Raw genomic sequence first — 18,170 nt, forward strand, 5'->3', positions numbered from 1 at the left:
GGCAAGTTTTATATTACACTTACGTTTGCCGCTAGGACATTTAATAACAATTAGTGGGCATATTGGGCTAGTTGAATGAAAAAACTAACTAGAGAATTTGCTTATGTGATTCTTGCGGGGTGTTAGGGTCAATGTGTTTCAAAATGCAAATAAAACAAGTTTATTTCATCCTTTTCTCGACGTTTCGTCGGCCTTTTCCGACTTTTTCAAGAGTATATTTAGTGAAATATATGTTTACATTTGCATTATTCTCTTAATTTATTGAAAAACAGGACATCAGGACACATTTATAATAAATAAAAAAATAAATAAAATGTAAAATATTGCAGCGAAAAAAAACTAATATTACAGAACTATGTTTACTTTCTAAACTATTGCAGAGAATATTTGAAAATATTTTTTTTAAATTAATTTTTGAGGAGGACATACGTTATTTATTAATGAGGGCAAAAGAAAAAAATTCATCAAAATACTGAAGCTGATTCGCCTAAACTAACTATAAAACTAAGATATTCACAAAAACAAGTACATTTTGAAGGAATTTGAAAGCTTAGGACCGGCCTATAGTGTATTGGCAAGCAGTACCAAATTAAACTCTGAATTAATGAGCAAATTTCACCGCCGATGGGTCAGTTCTTGCATCCAACGATCACAACTCTCAATAAAAATTTTTAGGTATCTTCTCCAATTTCACAGAAACAGAAGAATTTCGGAAATTGTTCAATTTAAAAAAAAAAATGTGGCGTGGCGTTTTCAGCGTGAACATAGGACATCAACAAGCTTACTCCATATAACACTATCGTTGGCCAAAACCTTGGCCTGATTCCACAATGTATGGGTTGTTTCCAACTTTCTTTCCATACAGCGGATCCATGTGTTTCTCGGCCGTCCCCTCCCCACCTTCGCTGTCCTTGCGCATTCCAGTCTAGGACGTTTCTCGCTATATCTTCGCGCGTTCGGCGTAGGATATGACCCAACCAAGTCCATTTTCTCTTCCGAATTCCCACATCGCGTGGGTAGTAGGGGTTCTTCTTTGCAATTTCTCATTTGAAATACGGTTTGGCCAGAAATTTCGAAGTATTTGATCCAATTTTCAAAAACGCCAGAGCTCGGACCTTATGGTATCCCAAAAACACGAAATTGGTATAAAATTTTGGGGTCAAATAACCTAGGGGGACGCACCACCCCAAAACCCACCCGAACGGACATGGGACAATATGTTCTGGGGGTCCCCCACAAAACCCCCAAGAGGACCCTTTCACTGCTTTGGGCAATATGGGTATGAAAGGTATTTAAAAGTGGTGTAAAAATCTGACATATAAATTTATTCCTCGATATCTGAGGGGCCTCTCCACCCCCTAAAACCCCCCAGCAGGATATATTTACCAATTGGGCAGCCGGTTGTACGGATTGGATTGACCCGATAGAATCCTTCATCGGCAAGTGCTGCCGCCTCAGTGTACGAGTTCTTCTTTTCTCATCATGCGAGTTCTGTTCGGTTTGGCAGAACCGCCTTCATCATCGGTCGGTGTCGGTGAGGTGTAACCGGTGCATGGAGTGGGTACATTTCCGATCTTGCTCTGGCCTCACATCACTACGGGAGTAGTCATACTGAATATGTTGCAAGGTGCTGTGCGAACATAGCCAGCGGTGGGTCACAAGCGTCGTCGTCGGACTATGTGACCCCCCAATCTCTCCCGTGACGCAATATACGCAACGGCAGCATCCCAGCCCCAATATTGCCAGGCCAGTGCCGGGAAATGTATCACAGTTTTCACGGATACAATTTGCTACGTAAGGATCGCTCAAGGGATAAAGATGGAGGATTTGCCCTCGTGATACACCATTCCGTGCAATATAGACCCATCTCGCCTGCGCCTGGCACTAGTGACCTCTACATGGAGTGCATGGGGATAGTAGTCAGGTCCAGTACTTCCGAGATAGAGCTATACAACGTGTACTTACCGCCGGTTGGTAGTTGTGTCCCAATTGATGGCCAAGCTTACAACCCCGAAATAATTGGGTTACTATCAGGTCATAACCATATAGTTCAAGGGGACTTTAATGCGCATCACATTTCATGAAATTTTCTCCTAGGTAACGACCAGCGTAGCATGGCTTTGGCAGAGCAGATTGAAGGCTCAACGTTTTGCACGGTGACATTATTAACCCAGCAGCCGCTCGTTTTATACCAGCCCATCGAATACCACAAGTGCGGCACAATTTCCCGGCGCAGGCAGTGGTACTCGCAGACGAGCGTGATGGGATTCGTTGTACGGACCCCACTTACCCCAGAACCAGCGAGCTGAATCTGGAAATAAACAGGGTTGACAACGAACATAGGCGAAATTTATGGCTGGAACACTTGGAGCAATGTAACTTATGCACCGGTTTAGGCAAGCTGTAGTCTACTGTTGAGTCACTCTCGAACCCCGGTAGACGGGATGGCAGGACCTCAGTCACTTTTGGCAACGTAACCGTGACTGATCTGAAGATATGCGCCAGGTTGTTCAACCGTCAATTTATTGTGCATCCCGGGAGTGACAGGGCAATAGCCATTCGTCGTATTCGTGGTTTCCGAGCCGATGGACAGCCATCACAATTTACCGTGGGCGAAGTTACGAATGTCATTAGTGGCGCCAAATCATCCAAGGCGTTGGGACCCGACGGAATCTCTACATTAATGCTAAAGAATCTGGATTCACCTGGAGTTGAGCACCTTATTACGGTCCTCAACCAGTCTTTGAACACTCTTATAGTTCCCAATGTCTGGAAAATGGGCAGAGTGATCCCGCTACTGAAGCCTGGAAAGGACGCGAATTTGGGAAAGTCGTACAGACCGATCTCCCTTCTCTCAAAGACGCTTGAGGCATTACTCCTCCCGAGCCTCGTAGGAAAATTTCCATTCACCGAGCATCAACACGGATTTCGAAGACTGCATAGCACAACAACTGCTTTGTATGCCATAACCACACACATTTGCCATGGCTTCAATCAGCCCAGGCCATGTGATATGACGGTCCTCGTGGCACTGGACCCATCGAAGACATTCGACACAGGCAGCCATGCCAAAATATTTGAGGGCTTCGCCCACACGTCCCTTCAGCCAGGCCTGAAACACTGAATAGCGAATTAACTGTGTGGTCGCCAGTCATTTGTGGAATTTAGGGTTAAGAAGACAAAGCACCGTCGAACGAAACAGAGAGTTCCCCAAGGCGGGATGATATCTCCGGCACTGTTTAACCTCTACCTATCCTCCATTCCACCTCCTCCAGACGGCATAGAGACGAACTATTGTACGGCCCCCCATCCATTGTTTACATCTGCGAACTTGCCTCATATTTCGCTGCAAGAAATCTGGCACCAAATCTTCACCCACTTGTTCACTATAAAAACGCGTGAGGTGAATACCGAGCTGACTGTGATGGTCTATGTAGAAATGATTCCGACCATCAAGTGTCCTAAAATACTTGGCGTCACATTTGACAGCTCTTACACATTCCACAGCAAGCAGGTCTATACAACATTCATGCAGACACGGTAAATAGCTACCGGGTGAATGTAGTCCTTGGTCGTTGTCCAAGAATTTTATTCCTTGGTGTTTGAGGGACCTCCCCACCACCCAAAACCCCTAAACAGGACATATTTACCGATTGGGACAATATGGATATTAAATGAAAGGTATTTGGTTGTTGAGTACACATCTCTTATAAGAATTTGGTCCAAGGTGTCTACGGGACCTCCCTAACCTTAAAAATCCCCAAAACGGGCATTGATGTCCAACGTCACAAAATGGGTATCAAATGAAAATTCTTTGAGGATTGACTACGAATCTGATATACACATTTGGCAGAGTCCGGGACCGGGCCACTCAATAAATACACTCCAATAGGACGTGTAGTTCGATCGGCATTATATGGGAATTAAAAGGAAGGTGTATGACAGTAGAGTTCCAATCTAATGTTGCTATAAGGATCTAAATATCTGGGTCACGTCCTACCGTTCAGCAGGACATGTAGCGCACGACAATAAAAGACTCAAATAATTGGCACTTAAGGTCTCAACATCGGGGGGAACGATCCTTCTCTCACAATATAAACAACACCGAACTGTCATGTAGGACGACTGAGAACATATTGTAGACAAATGAAAGGACTTATCAGAGGGCAATCCCCCTCCCACCCATCCCACCAACAACAAAAAAGGAATTAAAAGTAATAAATGAAAGCCGATCAGGATAGAATAGGACAACAATAAAAGGTCTTTGGTAGTAGAGTACACTGTTTGCCCTCAGATTGGGATAGACACAGGAAGGACCTGCGGATCTTTATTAATTTGCTATCCCAAGTGGTAGCTTTGAAATTTGAAAGTAGATCATCAATACAAACAAAAATAATGAGTGTGGATCTGAACGGGATCCGTAGCCCTGCCAGCTTAAAAATGCTAAAGAAAAATCCATTTTCAAAAAGCCATTTTATGGTGTAGTGAAACGCACCGGGCTAGCTAGTATTACATAAAATCGGATGGAATAGAGATACATATTTTCATGATTCTTTTTGTGTTTTGTAGAAGAAGTGATACCAAATAAAAGTTCCCTACAAATATGTGCACTAATTGGCTGCCATGACTTCATTTATGGCTAGAATATAGCTAGACTTACCTTAAATGATTGGAAACATTTCAGGATTTAATTCAATTTCAAAAAAGTGAAAAAATCAACATGGAAATTATTTTTAGTGTGAAACTTTAGAAATTTTGTTAAAAAAAGTTGGCGATATTGATCTTAAGATAACGGGGTGGTTTGATACCTAATTGAAACAAATTGTAATTTAAAACTTTTCTTAATACTTCCCATCATGCAAATCGGTTCAGTAGATCAAAATTATAAATAATAATAAATTTTGACACCCTGTATCTCAGTCTGTGTAAGAGATATGGATATGGACCTACATTAGCACTGAAAGACTATGACCTCCTATACAAATGTCTAGAACATTCTGTGCCGCTATAATCAACAGATAAAAAGTTATAGACCTGTTTCCAATTTTTTGCCGTTTGGCCCACTGTTTGGCGCTGTTTGTTCTAAGACAATTGTATTTGTTTACTTTGAGCCGCACCCATATTAGGAACGCCTTAATAATTCAGACATATGTGGCAAATCTAAGATAAAGACTGGAGATAAATAAACATTATTAACAAAACACACTGCGATGGAAATAAATCCAATTTAAGCATCATGACATATAAAGGCACTACACGAACAAAACATAAAGCTAGACTTTCGCCACTTAAAACCGATCAAAAAAGGTACACAAACTAACGAAGCAAAAGAGGGCATTAGTCTGACATTGCACTAGGATGGAGCACATTCCTAATCTTAAAGACTAAAGATTTTAGGACTAAAAAACAAAGATACATACTGGAAATGCATCACACTAAACTACATTTAACCCCAGACGACAAATAAACTTCAGGACAGACACAGACCTCTGTGTACACATTTACGGGAGAATAGTACACAGATAAATATAAACAATAGTAGTTTCTTGTTAGTTTTGTCAATTAAAGTAGATTTATTGAATTTTCAGTGAACTTTCAAGGAGATGGCCACCGCTAGTTTTCGAAATATTGGAATTTTCAAAAAAAAAAAACAGTTTTAAAGAACAATAACACTGGGTTTTAATTATTGTTTTATGAACTTTAGCCAAATCAAAGGAGTCATTTGTTGACATATTGAAAGCAAAAAATTTACCCCATCAAACTATTTGATTAATTTTACTTCTCATTTTTTTTTTTTTTTTTTTTTTTTTTGATTCAAACTTTATGTATTTATTATATCATTGTTTTACTTACAGGATGGGAACGCCACGTATTTAGAATTTGAGGGCGTAATTTCTTCATCACGACGTTTTCCTGAACCTCATCTAGTGTGGGTCTTTGTCCCAACTAAAAAATTCAACAAAAGTAAATAAAAAAAATGGTAGAGAAGGAAAGGTATACAAACCTCTGCTTCAAATGGCAGTAGGTAATCGCAAACTGGTCCAGTGGAATCGCAACGGGATACCATCTCCCATAGTACTAAGCCACAAGCGTAAACATCTATACGCAAGAAAGCATCACGATTAAAATTTATGGCACCTTCTAAAACTTCTGGGGCCATATACCGTCTTGTGCCAACTTGACCATGGGTGTCGCCGCAAGGTTTTCCTTAATTAAAAATAATAATACATGGCACTTATGTATATTCCATTTTACTTGTTTATAAATATATATTAGTAAAAAATAGCATCTATTTATTTCTTAATTGTAAAAAAGAAATCCTTCCTCAAATAAACATTCAAAAAAAATTAATATTTAACAAATTAAAAAATAAAGTAGGATTTCTATTTTTACCACCTAGAGAGCAGATTTCGAACCGACTCTTAGATACGTATTCACAAAAGTTAATGAATTTTTAAAATAGGTTATACAGTTTTATAAAAGACATCCGTCAAATAAACTTATTTTAAATAGTTTTGTGAATACGCCCGTAAGAAACTAACAACAATTTTAAAAAGCACGAGTAAAAAAAAGTTGATATGTTCAGATCCAATTATATCTAGCATTAAATATAATTGGATCCGAAAAATGGCCAAATTAGATCTAACTGTATCTCAAATTGGTCCGAGATATAAACAGATCCAATTATATATAATAATATTTTATTGGATCTGAAATCTTAAATTAAAAATATTGCTGTTTTTTTTTTGTTTATTATTCATTTAAATGTGGTTTTTTAAATATTAGGCTTTTTGCCGCCAGCCAACCATTTGCTAATAATGTGCGCGGCTAAAGGTAAACAAATGTCTGTCTTAGAACAAACAGTGACCCAAACGGAAAAAAATTGAAAATAGGTCTACAAATTTTTATCTGTTGATTATAGCGGTACACAATGTTCTAGACATTTGTAGAGGAGGACATAGGCTTTCAGTCCTGTTGTATCTTTAGATATAGGGTGTCAAAATTGACCACTTTTCACTTCTCCAACTTTCTGAGAGCCATACATTTTGATCTACAGAACGGATTTGCATCGAAAGAATCTGGAGAAAGAGCTTGACGAGATCTAAAAAAAAACATGTACAATGTACCATGCCATCGTGTACCGTTAATGAGGTATGCATTATAAAATTTTAAAAAATCAAAATTTTGGCTTTTTTCAGTGTTTTTTTAATAACTTCGTCATCATATTTAATTTTATACTTCAAATTTCCCACTAATTGTGCCAGTATATGTATGCACAGAATAAAAAAGAATCATGTCAATATACTTAGCGATTTAAAAATGCCATCGCTTTCAATAAGAAAAATAATTTTATACCCACCACAATGGGGGTATACTAATCTAGTCATTCCGTTTGTAACACCTCGAAATATTCATCTAAGACCCCATAATCTTTATTTAAGACCGCAACGACTGTGTTAAGTACGGTCCAAATCGGCCTATAAGCTAATATAGCTCCTATATAAACAGATCTCCCGATTTGACTTCTTGATTCCTTATAAGCCGCAATTTCGATTTGATTGAAATTTTGCATGCGGTGTTCTTTTATGCTAAGCACTGTCCAAATCAGTCCATAAACTGATATAGATCCCATGTAAACCGATCTCCCTATTTGACTTCTTGAGTCCTTACAAGCCTCAATTTTTATCAAATCAGTCCATAAACTGATATAGATCCCATGTAAACCGATCTCCCTATTTGACTTCTTGAGTCCTTACAAGCCTCAATTTTTATCAGATTTGGCTGAAATTTTGCATGCGTTTTTCTATTACGACTTCCAACAAAAGTGTCAAACACTGTCCAAATCAGTCCATAACCTGATATAGCTCCCATGTTTCTCCATTATCCTTGGTCGGTTCCTAGAAGCTTTAATTTTTGCTGATTTGACAGAAGTTTGGTATGTAGAATAAAATTATGCCCTTCAACTAAATTTCTTTTTAGCAGAATCCATGGTGGTGGATTTCTAAGATTCGGCCCGGCCGAACTTAGCACGCTTTTACTTGTTTTTTGGTCAAAAATTTGCAAAATTTTTCAAAAAAGATACTCCCCTTTCTTTCAAGTTTTCGCAAACTTTGGCCATCAAAGCATTATCATTTATTTCCATTTTCATAAAGCGGAGGTATTAAGAAAAGTTTAAATCCAATTTGTTTCATTTTGATATCATACCACCCCGTTATCTTAAGATCAATATGGCCAATTTTTTTTTAACAAAATTTCGAAAATTTTACTCTAAAATTAATTTCCATGAAGATTTTGTCACTTTTTTGAATTTGAATTAAAGCTTGAAATGTTTCCAATAGTTTAAGGTACGTGTAGCTATATCCTAGCCATAAATTAAATCATGGCAGCCAAAATACAAAAAAAAATAGATTTTCAAGTAGTGCTTTATTCACTGTTAAAAAAAAAAACAACATTAGCCATGAAAACCGACTGCATTATTTACGCATTATTACTTATATTAAAGAAAATTTCCATAGCTTTCTAACGTTGTATAAAACATTTCCCAATTCGGATTCAATTCGTTTTTTGGCTTGGAACATACTTTTCCATGTCGAGAACATGTCGCATGCCAAATTTTATAAAAAATCGAACAAAAATGTGGGTTCCAGAGCAAAAATACCAAAAATTGGGGGTACGTTTGTATGGTACCGACACCTAAAGATACACAGATCTGGACCATATTCGATGAGGACGCAGAAGGCGACGACGTCGACGCTTGTGACTCACTGCTGTCTATATTCGCACAGCACCTTGCAACATATTCAATGTGACTATATTCCCGTAGTGATGTAAGGCCATTCCAGGTCTGTTGATATACACTAGGTGCCAAAAGTCCAAAAGACCAAATCTTCAAACACATTGTTCTCATGAGGTGGATAGGGAACTGAATGTAATGGTCGATGGAGTGACAATTTCTACTGTTGGGTGTTAACCCTACAAACAGAATGCTTGCAACAGCGACAACATGAGACGTACATACTTTTGCAACCACCTCGCACAAGTTAATTTTTTACCTTCTTTTGTCAAGTTTAATAGAGTTAAGTAGTAGTTGTGTAATAGTCAACTAAAGCGACAATAAATCATTTTAATAATTAGTTATAAGAACAATAAGTCTTTTATTGAACATAAAAGCACAACATCGACAATCAAGTGTCTAAAATACTTGGTGTCACATTTGGCAGCCCTTACAATTTCCCTTCACATGCCACAGCAATTTGCGATAAAGTCAAAAGTAGAAACAAGGTCCTCAAGTCACTCTAGACACAATTCGTATCTTCTTTGTGAAGAGCGCGCTTTTCGCAAACATTTTGGCATATTTTCAATTAAATTTTCAATTGAATTTTCGAACATTTTCCATCTTTTTTTTACTGAAAATGTAATTTTTTTAATTGAAAATTTGTAATCACCTTTTTCAAAAACTGTGATTGATATTATAGACTTTCGGAATTCTCCAAATACTTTAGGCAGTCAAATTGTGATGTACTACTAAGATTTGCTCAAGAGAACCAGTCGCCACATGACGAGTTTTGCCGAAGAAACAGGCGACCATTTGCTTCGAAATGCTTCTTCTACGAACAACTTCCGTTGGATTTGGCTCGACTTCGAAGACCCACACGGTCGTTTGTTGTTTTGTATCGGGCTGATACGCATAGATCCACGATTTGCTACCTGTGACGATTTTGTAAACATATTGGGTTGCCCAAAAAGTAATTGCGGAATTTTTAAAAGAAAGTAAATGCATTTTTAATAAAACTTAGAATGAACTTTAATCAAATATACTTTTTTTGCACTTTTTTCTAAAGCAAGCTAAAAGTAACAGCTGATAACTGACAGAAGAAAGAATGCAATTACAGAGTCACAAGCTGTGAAAAAATTTGTCAACGCCGACTATATGAAAAATCCGCCTTTTTTGGGCAACCCAATATTTTGAAGCACCGCGATAAAATTTTTTAATTTCTTCTTCTTCGCCTAACCGGCTTTTCTTTGAGCGATTCTTAAATTGTGCGGCATCCAATGAGAACAAGCCTTTTTTACGGCACAGTGTTCATGCAATATCAAAAGTATGCTTCACCAACTTACATGCCCAAGGATGCCCCTATCTCACGGTACGTCACATAACCATCTTGTATTATAGGTTGGGTTTCAGTGGCCGCCTTAGACGTTTTCGTCCATAGTAATACCACAGGAACAGAAGGAATATGCCATCTAGTTAGTACCATTGAACCATCCAGATTGCTTTAAAAAGCCCAACAACTTGTGAATATTCACAACCACTAAATCAGGCAGGTTCTCAAAGAAATGAAAACCTAAAGTGGATCTTCTTCTGACTGCTAGTGAAGTACACACATACTGAAGGTGTTCTATAGCCTCTTCTTCTTCGATATCCTCACAGCTTCTGCAAAAGTCGTTGCTGGCAACCTTCAGTCTGTCAACATGTTTTCCGATTAGACAGTGACTTGTCATGACGGAAGCAATGACTATGACGTGTGTTCTAGCCATTGACAGCAAAATTGTAGACCTTTTCGTGTCTAGAGTCTAGACCAGGCCACATCATTTTGTAATGCCCACAGCCCACCTGGTCGCCTAGTTCGGTAACATCCGTATAGAAGTCTATGTCTATTACCAAGGATATTGTAGTTCCAGGAATAATGGTACAGTACTTTTAATTAAAAAGCGGTTCAGGCAATGTGTTATCCACACTGCTTGGGATATCGGGCATTGTATCAAGGATAACATAGGGTCCGTAGGAGCCGCATGACCAGAGGGAAAGCTGCCTAGCTTCACAGCAGCGGTCGCACCAATTTGTATAGCCAGTAAGTCCAGAGGCATTAATTTTAGCATTAAATTTAGTGTATCAGATGGTGTCGTCCGCAATGCGGCCTGACAACTGCAGTATATACCCAGTGCATGACACGCGGTTTAAACCCCCAACTTTTGCCAATAGCTCTCTTGTAGTTGTATAGGGCAAGAGTTGCTTTTTCCAAAATGTTGGATTTGAAGTTCAATTTCCTATCCCGCAAACACCCAGGTATTTTGCGCTTTCAGTTAATGGAACATTATCTCCTCCCAAGGAGACAGGTTCCACTGTGGGTAACTTGTATGTTCTACAGTATCTATCCATCTTGCATTATAAGTTCATAAGCGTCATCAATGTTCTCTGGCAAAGCAGCCGTTTTTGGACGACATTCACTGAATTCGACTTTAAGCGGGCTTCCACAACGACTGAATTCATTAAACCAGTTTTTCTCAGTGCTATAGAATGGTGATTCGTCGCCGTAAAAAGATAGAAGTTCATTAATGCACTCTTATCGTGATATTCCACGCCGAAAGTTTTGAAAAATGGTCGTATGAGAATGTTCAAGAGGAGGTTCTATTTTTTGGTCAAATTATTTTTGATCGTACGTCAAAACGATCTGAGTACGATTATCCTAGAAAATGTCCATCTTTCCAATGGAAATGTCAGATTGGGCCTGCCGACATTTGGAGTTGCATAGGCGAGAAACTTACATAGCAGCCCCCGTATTATAGCGAATTTAGGTTAATTCACAATATACACAAGTTATGTGCCAGTTGTTTGTCCAACGTAGCCAATGACCTAAAACAAGTCAATTTCATCGATTTCATTGTTATTTCATCAATTTCATTGTTATATTTTATTCGTCTGGCTATTTTCTTTCAAGATCTATTATTTATTACCTAGCATATTGTTTTCTGATTACAACTAATAATCGCATAATCTTACCCGGTTCAAATATCATTGCCAATCCAAAATCAGCAATACATGCAGTCAAATTGTTTTTCAGCAAAACATTCTTTGACTTAAAATCTCGATGGGCAATGGACGGTTTTAGACCTTCGGCTTTGGTTGCTGGAATTTCCTCATGTAAATGCGCCAAACCACACGACATGGATTCGGCAATACGACAGAGCTGCTTGTAAGTGATTGTATGCGATTTCAAATAATCACACAATGATCCGTTATGCTGGTAAGCAGAAATGAGCCAAAATTCATGCTGAATATTTTCAGTATGTTTTTCGTGGCCTAAAAATTCCAATATATTTGGATGCCGCATTCGAGGAAGCTGTAGTTGGTTGTACAAAAAAACAAAATTAAAAAGATGACATTTCCTTCATATAATGGTTGCTGCTTGCAAATACCTTATATATCTCCAGTTCGGTATTCCATGATTCTTTTTCTTGCATACGAAAGATCTTTACGGCGACATCGTGATTGTGTAGCTTTGCCTGCCATACATCACCAAATCGCCCACTGGCCTTCAACTCCAACAACTGAATGGGCCTGTTGCTCAGTAAAGGCGAAGCATTGGATATTTCGGCTTCATTTGTTGGTATTTCGTTAAAATTCTCTTGTTTATGCCTTCGATACCAAAACAACAATACTCCAGTAATTGTTATCAATATAGCCAATGTGAATGAGCAAATTATAATAGGTACTAAATCCGTATCTTCTGGTGTCCTTTCTTTCGGAACTGAAATTGCGTGATTTCGATTTAAGTTTTAATTAATATCTTCGCAACATTTTTTATAGCATAAGCTTTCAACATAAGTTATGACCAGACAAATAACACAGGCGACATGAAACGGAAAACCTTTGAGTTTTTTTTTATTAAAACTTGCCTATGGTTTCGGTTGTCGTTTGTGCACTATGGTCAAACGTAAAGAAACAAAAAACTATACACAAAGGCAATCAAACATTATTCACATTTATAAGTTTTGGCAGAAAGTAAAGAAAATATATTTGTATCTACCTTGTGTAGTTGCCTCTGTAGTTGTAGGCTCCCATTTTTGATCAGTGTTACACATAGATCCTCTACAACAACAAAAATAGATGTTTTTTCGTGGTTCGCTATTTGTCACACATTCCGTTTTATTACATTCTGAAGTGTGTGAGAAACATCCCTTCATCTTTATTCGTTCTTCACCTGCAAAAACAAAATTGTTAGTATAAATCAGTAGCAATTTAAATTTTTATAAAATAGATAGAGTCTAGAAATATTTAAGCGACACAAATGGTTTATGGGATTGACCCTTTTATTTTTTTTTAACTACTAGCTGACCCGGGCCCGCTCCGCTGAGCCTTCTTTTACTTTATATGGAACAAAAGTTTCCTTGGAATATTTATTTTCGACAATTAAAGAGCTTTAAGTGAAATACCATGCTACGAAAATAGTATATCGCTTGACTAACAATTTAACAATATAAGTGCCTTTGTCCGAATCCCATATGATTTTTATTGGTCTACGAATTTAAGTTTGGATGTAAAGTGTACTCCATTCTTTAAATACTTTATTTTGGCTCTCTCATGATATATGATTTAGGGGTGTTTTCGGGGGTGAGGTGGTCTCCCAGGCACTTGGCCCTGAAAAAATATCAGCATCGTGCTCTTCTTTCAAAAACCATTTATTTAAACCCCATAGTGCCATTGGTTAAGGGGAGTTTACACGATGAGGCGTCCCCCAAACACATGACCCAAAATAGGTTATCAAATTCGTTTTCCAATTTTAAATACCACATATTGGCATGGTCGAAAATTTTTTATACCCACCACACATCGAAATATCCATTTCCGACCCTATAAAGTAAAAATCTAAGACGATCTAGACATGTCCGTCCGTCTGTCCGTCTGTCTGTTGAAATCACGCTACAGTCTTTAACAAGTAAAAGCGTGCTAAGTTCGGCCGAACCGAATCTTATATACCCTCCACCATGGAGCGCATTTGTCAGTTCTTTTCCCGGCATCTCTTCTTAGGCAAAAAGTGATATAAGAAAAGATTTACTCTGCCATTAGAGCGATATCAAGATACGATCCGTTTTAGACCACAATTAAATTATATGTTGTAGACCTGTGTAAAATGTCCACCAATTCGAATAAGAATTGCGCCCTTTGGGGGCTCAAAAAGTAAAATAGAGAGATCGATTTATATGGGAGCTGTATCGGGCTATAGACCGATTCAGACCATAATAAAAACGTATGTTGATGGTCATGAGAGGATCCGCCGTACAAAATTTCAGGCAAATCGGATAAGAATTGCGCTCTCTAGAGGTCCAAGAAGTCAAGACCCAAGATCGGTTTATATGGCAGCTATATCAAAACTTGGACCGATATGGCCCGACTTGGCACAGTTGTTGGATATCATAACAAAACACGTCGTGCAAAATTTCATTCCAATCGGATAAGAATTGCGCACTCTAGAGGCTCAATAAGTCAAGACCCAAGATCGGTTTATATGGCAGCTACACCAAAACATGGACCGATATAAACCATACTTAGCGCAGTTGTAGGAAGTGATATCAAAACACAATGTGCAAAATTTTCAGTCAAATCGAATGAGAATTGCGCCCTTTAGAGGCTCAAGGAGTCAAGACCCAAGATCGGTTTATATGGCAGCTATATCAGGTTATAGACCGATTTGAGCCACACTTGGCACAGTTATTGGATATCATAACAAAACACGTAGTGCAAAATTTCATTCCAATCGGATAAGAATTGCGAACTCTAGAGGCTCAAGAAGTCAAGACCCAAGATCGGTTTATTTGGCAGATATATCAGGTTATAGACCGATGTGAACCATACTTGGCACAGTTATTGGATATCATAGCAAAACACGTCGTGCAAAATTTCATCCCAATCGGGTAAGAATTGCGCACTCTAGAGGCTCAAGAAATCAAGACCCAAGATCGGTTTATATGACAGCTATATCAAAACATGGACCGATATGGCCCATTTACAATACCAACCGACCTACACTAATAAGAAGTATTTGTGCAAAATTTCAAGCGGCTAGCTTTACTTCTTCGGAAGGTAGCGTGCTTTCGTCAGACCGACGGACGGACAGACGGACGGACATGGCTAGATCGACATAGAATGTTGCGACGATCAAGAATATATATACTTTATGGGGTCTCAGACGAATATTTCGAGTAGTTACAAACAGAATGACGAAATTAGTATACCCCCCATCCTATGGTGGAGGGTATAAAAATAGAGATATTGAGCTGAAATTTTGCAGAGATTCTTTTTTTTGTCCATAAGCAGGTTAAGTTCGAAGATGGACTATATCGGGCCATATAGACCGATCGGCCGATTTAGGTTCTTAGGCCCATAAAAGCCACATTTATTATCCGATTTGCTGAAATTTGGGACAGTGAGTAGTGTTAGGCCCTTCGACATCTTTCTTCAATTTGGCCCAGATCGGTTCAGATTTGGATATAGCTGCCATATAGACCGATTTCTTGATTTATGGTTTTGGGCTTGCTTATTTATTGTCCGATATCGCCCAGATCGGTTCAGAGTTGGATATAGTTGCCAAATAGACCGATTTCTTGATTTATAGTTTTGGGCTTGCTTATTTATTGTCCGATGTCGCCGAAATTTGGGACGGTGAGTTAAGTTAAACCCCTTGACATACTTCTGCAATATCGCACAGATCGGTTCAGATTTGGATATAGCTCCCATATAGACCGATATCTAGGTTTTAGGTTTTGGGGCCATAAAAGACGCATTTATTGTCCGATGTCGCTGAAATTTGAGACAGTGAGTTTGGTTAGGCTCTTCGAAGTCCTTCTTCAATTTTGCCCAGATCGGTCCAGATTTGAATATAGCTGCCATATAGAACGATATCGCGATTTAAGGTCTTGGCCCCATAAAAGGCGCATTTATAATCCGATTTCACTGAAATTTGACACAGTGACTTATGTTAGGCTTTTCGACATCCGTGTCGTATGTGGTTCAGATCGGTTTATTTTTAGATATAGCTAGTGTACTTTTAGTATTTGGTCCAAATCGGAACATATTTTGATATAACTGATATGGGACGGGGTGTTTTGGATATCAAATTCGTATTCTACTCCCAAATACCTTTATTTGAGCCCCATTTTGCAATGGTCACTAAAAAATTCCCGAAAGTGGGTATCAATTCTTGCTCTACCCTCCAATACCTTTCATTTAATCTCCACATTGACATGGTCAGTAAATATTGCCGATTTAGGGGTGTTTTGGGGATTGGCGTGGTCCCCCAAACACTAAGCCCGGAAAATAATCAGCAACGTGCTCTATTCTCGTATATCTATATATGATTTATTTGTAGCCCATATTTTGGGAAAGCGGTTGACCCCCAGAAAATTGGTCCCGAAACTGGGTATCAATTCTTGCTCTACCCTCCAATACCTTTCATTTAAGCTCCACATTAACATGGTCGGTATATATGGCCGATTTAGAGGTGTTTTGGGGTTAAGGGTGGTCGCCCAAACACTAAACCCGGAAAATATATCAGCAACGTGCTCTATCCTCATATATCTATATATCATTTATTTGAACCCCATATTGCCATTGCCCTCAAAATTGGATATCAAATTCGTTTTCTAATCTCATTTAAACTCCTTACTGCAAAGTCAGCAAATATGTCCGGTTTCGGGTATTGGCACTAAAAACTATGAATATTTAGTTCCACTCTCTTTAATACCCAAATTGTCTTGATGAGCAACTACGTTCCATATTGGGGTTCTTATAGTGGTGGGACATCCCCTAGACAGTTGGTCTCTAATGTTGATATTAGATACCTGGTCAACTCCCAAATATAGCAACCGTCCTATGGGGGTTGTTATGATGGTGGGATGTCCCCTCGACAATTGGTCCCTAATGTTGATATCAGATACGTGGTCTACTCCCAAATACCTTTAATTTGAGCCCCATATTTCCATAGTCGGCAAACGTGACCGGCTTGGGGAGTGTTCTGGGGGATGGGCGACCACTCAGTGAGTTGCCCTTGAAAATATATATCGGATTCGTGTTCCACTCTAAAAACCCTCGTATTTGAGCCTCATATTGCAAAAGTCAGCAAATACAAATACAGGGGTGTTTTGGGGGTTGGGTGGTGTTGTGGGGGTGGGGTGGCCCCATAAACACTTTTCCCGAATATTGAGATCAGATTTGTGCTTTACTCCAAAAGACCTTTCATTTGAGCCCCATGTGGCTATGGTCGTAAATGTGTTTCTTTGGGGGAGGTTTTTGGAGAGAGGCGGTCCCCCCAAACACTTGGTCTCATATTTGGATATCAGATTCTAATTCTACACTCAAATACCTTTTATTTAAGCCCCATATTCCCATGGTCAGTAAGCCCCATATTCCCATGGTCTGGGGGTGGACCCCCAGAAACGTAGTCCCACATTTGGATATCAGATTCGTATTCTACTCGCAAATACCTTTCATTTGACTCCCATATTGCCATGGTCGGTAAATATGTCCGATTTAGGGGTGTTTTGGGGGTTGGGGTGGTCCCCCTAGCACTTGGTTCGACAAATGGATATCAGTGCGTTTTCTTATCTTCAACACCTTTCATTTAAGTCCCATATTGTCGTGATTGGTCTAAATATATGTTTGGTAGGTTTTAGGGTGGGGCGGCCCCCCTAGGTACCCCATCCGCAATTTGGATACCAAATTTTTATTTTTAGGGTACTATATGAGAGCACACAAAATTTCGCTTTAATCGCACCACCCATCTCCGAGATCTGGCGTTTCTGAAAATTAGGATAAGGGGGAGGGTCTGCCCTCTATTCAGATATCAAAAAATGTAGTACCCTTTTTTCACCACGGGATCATTATGCACCATCTGTGAAAATTTCAAGAAAATCGGTTCAGGCGTTTCTGAGTCTATAAGGAACACACAAACAAACAAACAATTGATTTTTGTATATAAGATTTCTTTGCCTTCCACGCCAATTTTGCTTGCCACTATAGCTTTCAATCTGGGAGACGTAGCGGATGAGGGATACAAGCAACGATACTGAGTAGCTTTAACTTGGCAAAGTCCAGACCTATCTAGTCCATCCCTCAACTCATTTGTGGACACATACCTCACCGCTGTGACACCTAGGGTAGTGAGCTGACATGTGCCGCCAAACCCACATGGTTTTATAGCCCACAAACAATAAACCATCGTTAAAGCCGGCGTTTGCAGAAAATGTTAATTACTGTGAAATAGCTCGGAAAGAGAAAAAGGATTACTCTAATGTTCACGAACACCGCAAACGATAACTATAATTTGATTCTGGAGGTGGGGAATTGGCCTTCGTGATACACCATCTCGGCTGCACCTGGCGCTAGTGACCCA

The 18,170-nt window shown here is 39.0% G+C and overlaps 1 protein-coding gene across 2 annotated transcripts in view; it reads right to left on the reverse strand.

The window, feature by feature from the left end:
• LOC106092571 (activin receptor type-2B) overlaps positions 1–18,170 on the reverse strand; it is a 43,414-nt gene that overhangs the window by 6,555 nt on the left and 18,689 nt on the right. For both annotated transcript variants that reach the window (XM_059362186.1, XM_059362185.1), the window contains 5 exons: positions 12,810–12,983; positions 12,199–12,530; positions 11,783–12,122; positions 6,005–6,207; positions 5,854–5,946 (listed from right to left, as the gene is read on the reverse strand). In XM_059362186.1, coding sequence (XP_059218169.1) covers positions 5,854–5,946; positions 6,005–6,207; positions 11,783–12,122; positions 12,199–12,530; positions 12,810–12,983 — 1,142 coding nt within the window. The remainder of the gene's footprint in view (positions 1–5,853; positions 5,947–6,004; positions 6,208–11,782; positions 12,123–12,198; positions 12,531–12,809; positions 12,984–18,170) is intronic.

The sequence above is a fragment of the Stomoxys calcitrans genome, chromosome 2 (genome assembly GCF_963082655.1).
Source record: "Stomoxys calcitrans chromosome 2, idStoCalc2.1, whole genome shotgun sequence".
NCBI lineage: Eukaryota > Metazoa > Arthropoda > Insecta > Diptera > Muscidae > Stomoxys > Stomoxys calcitrans.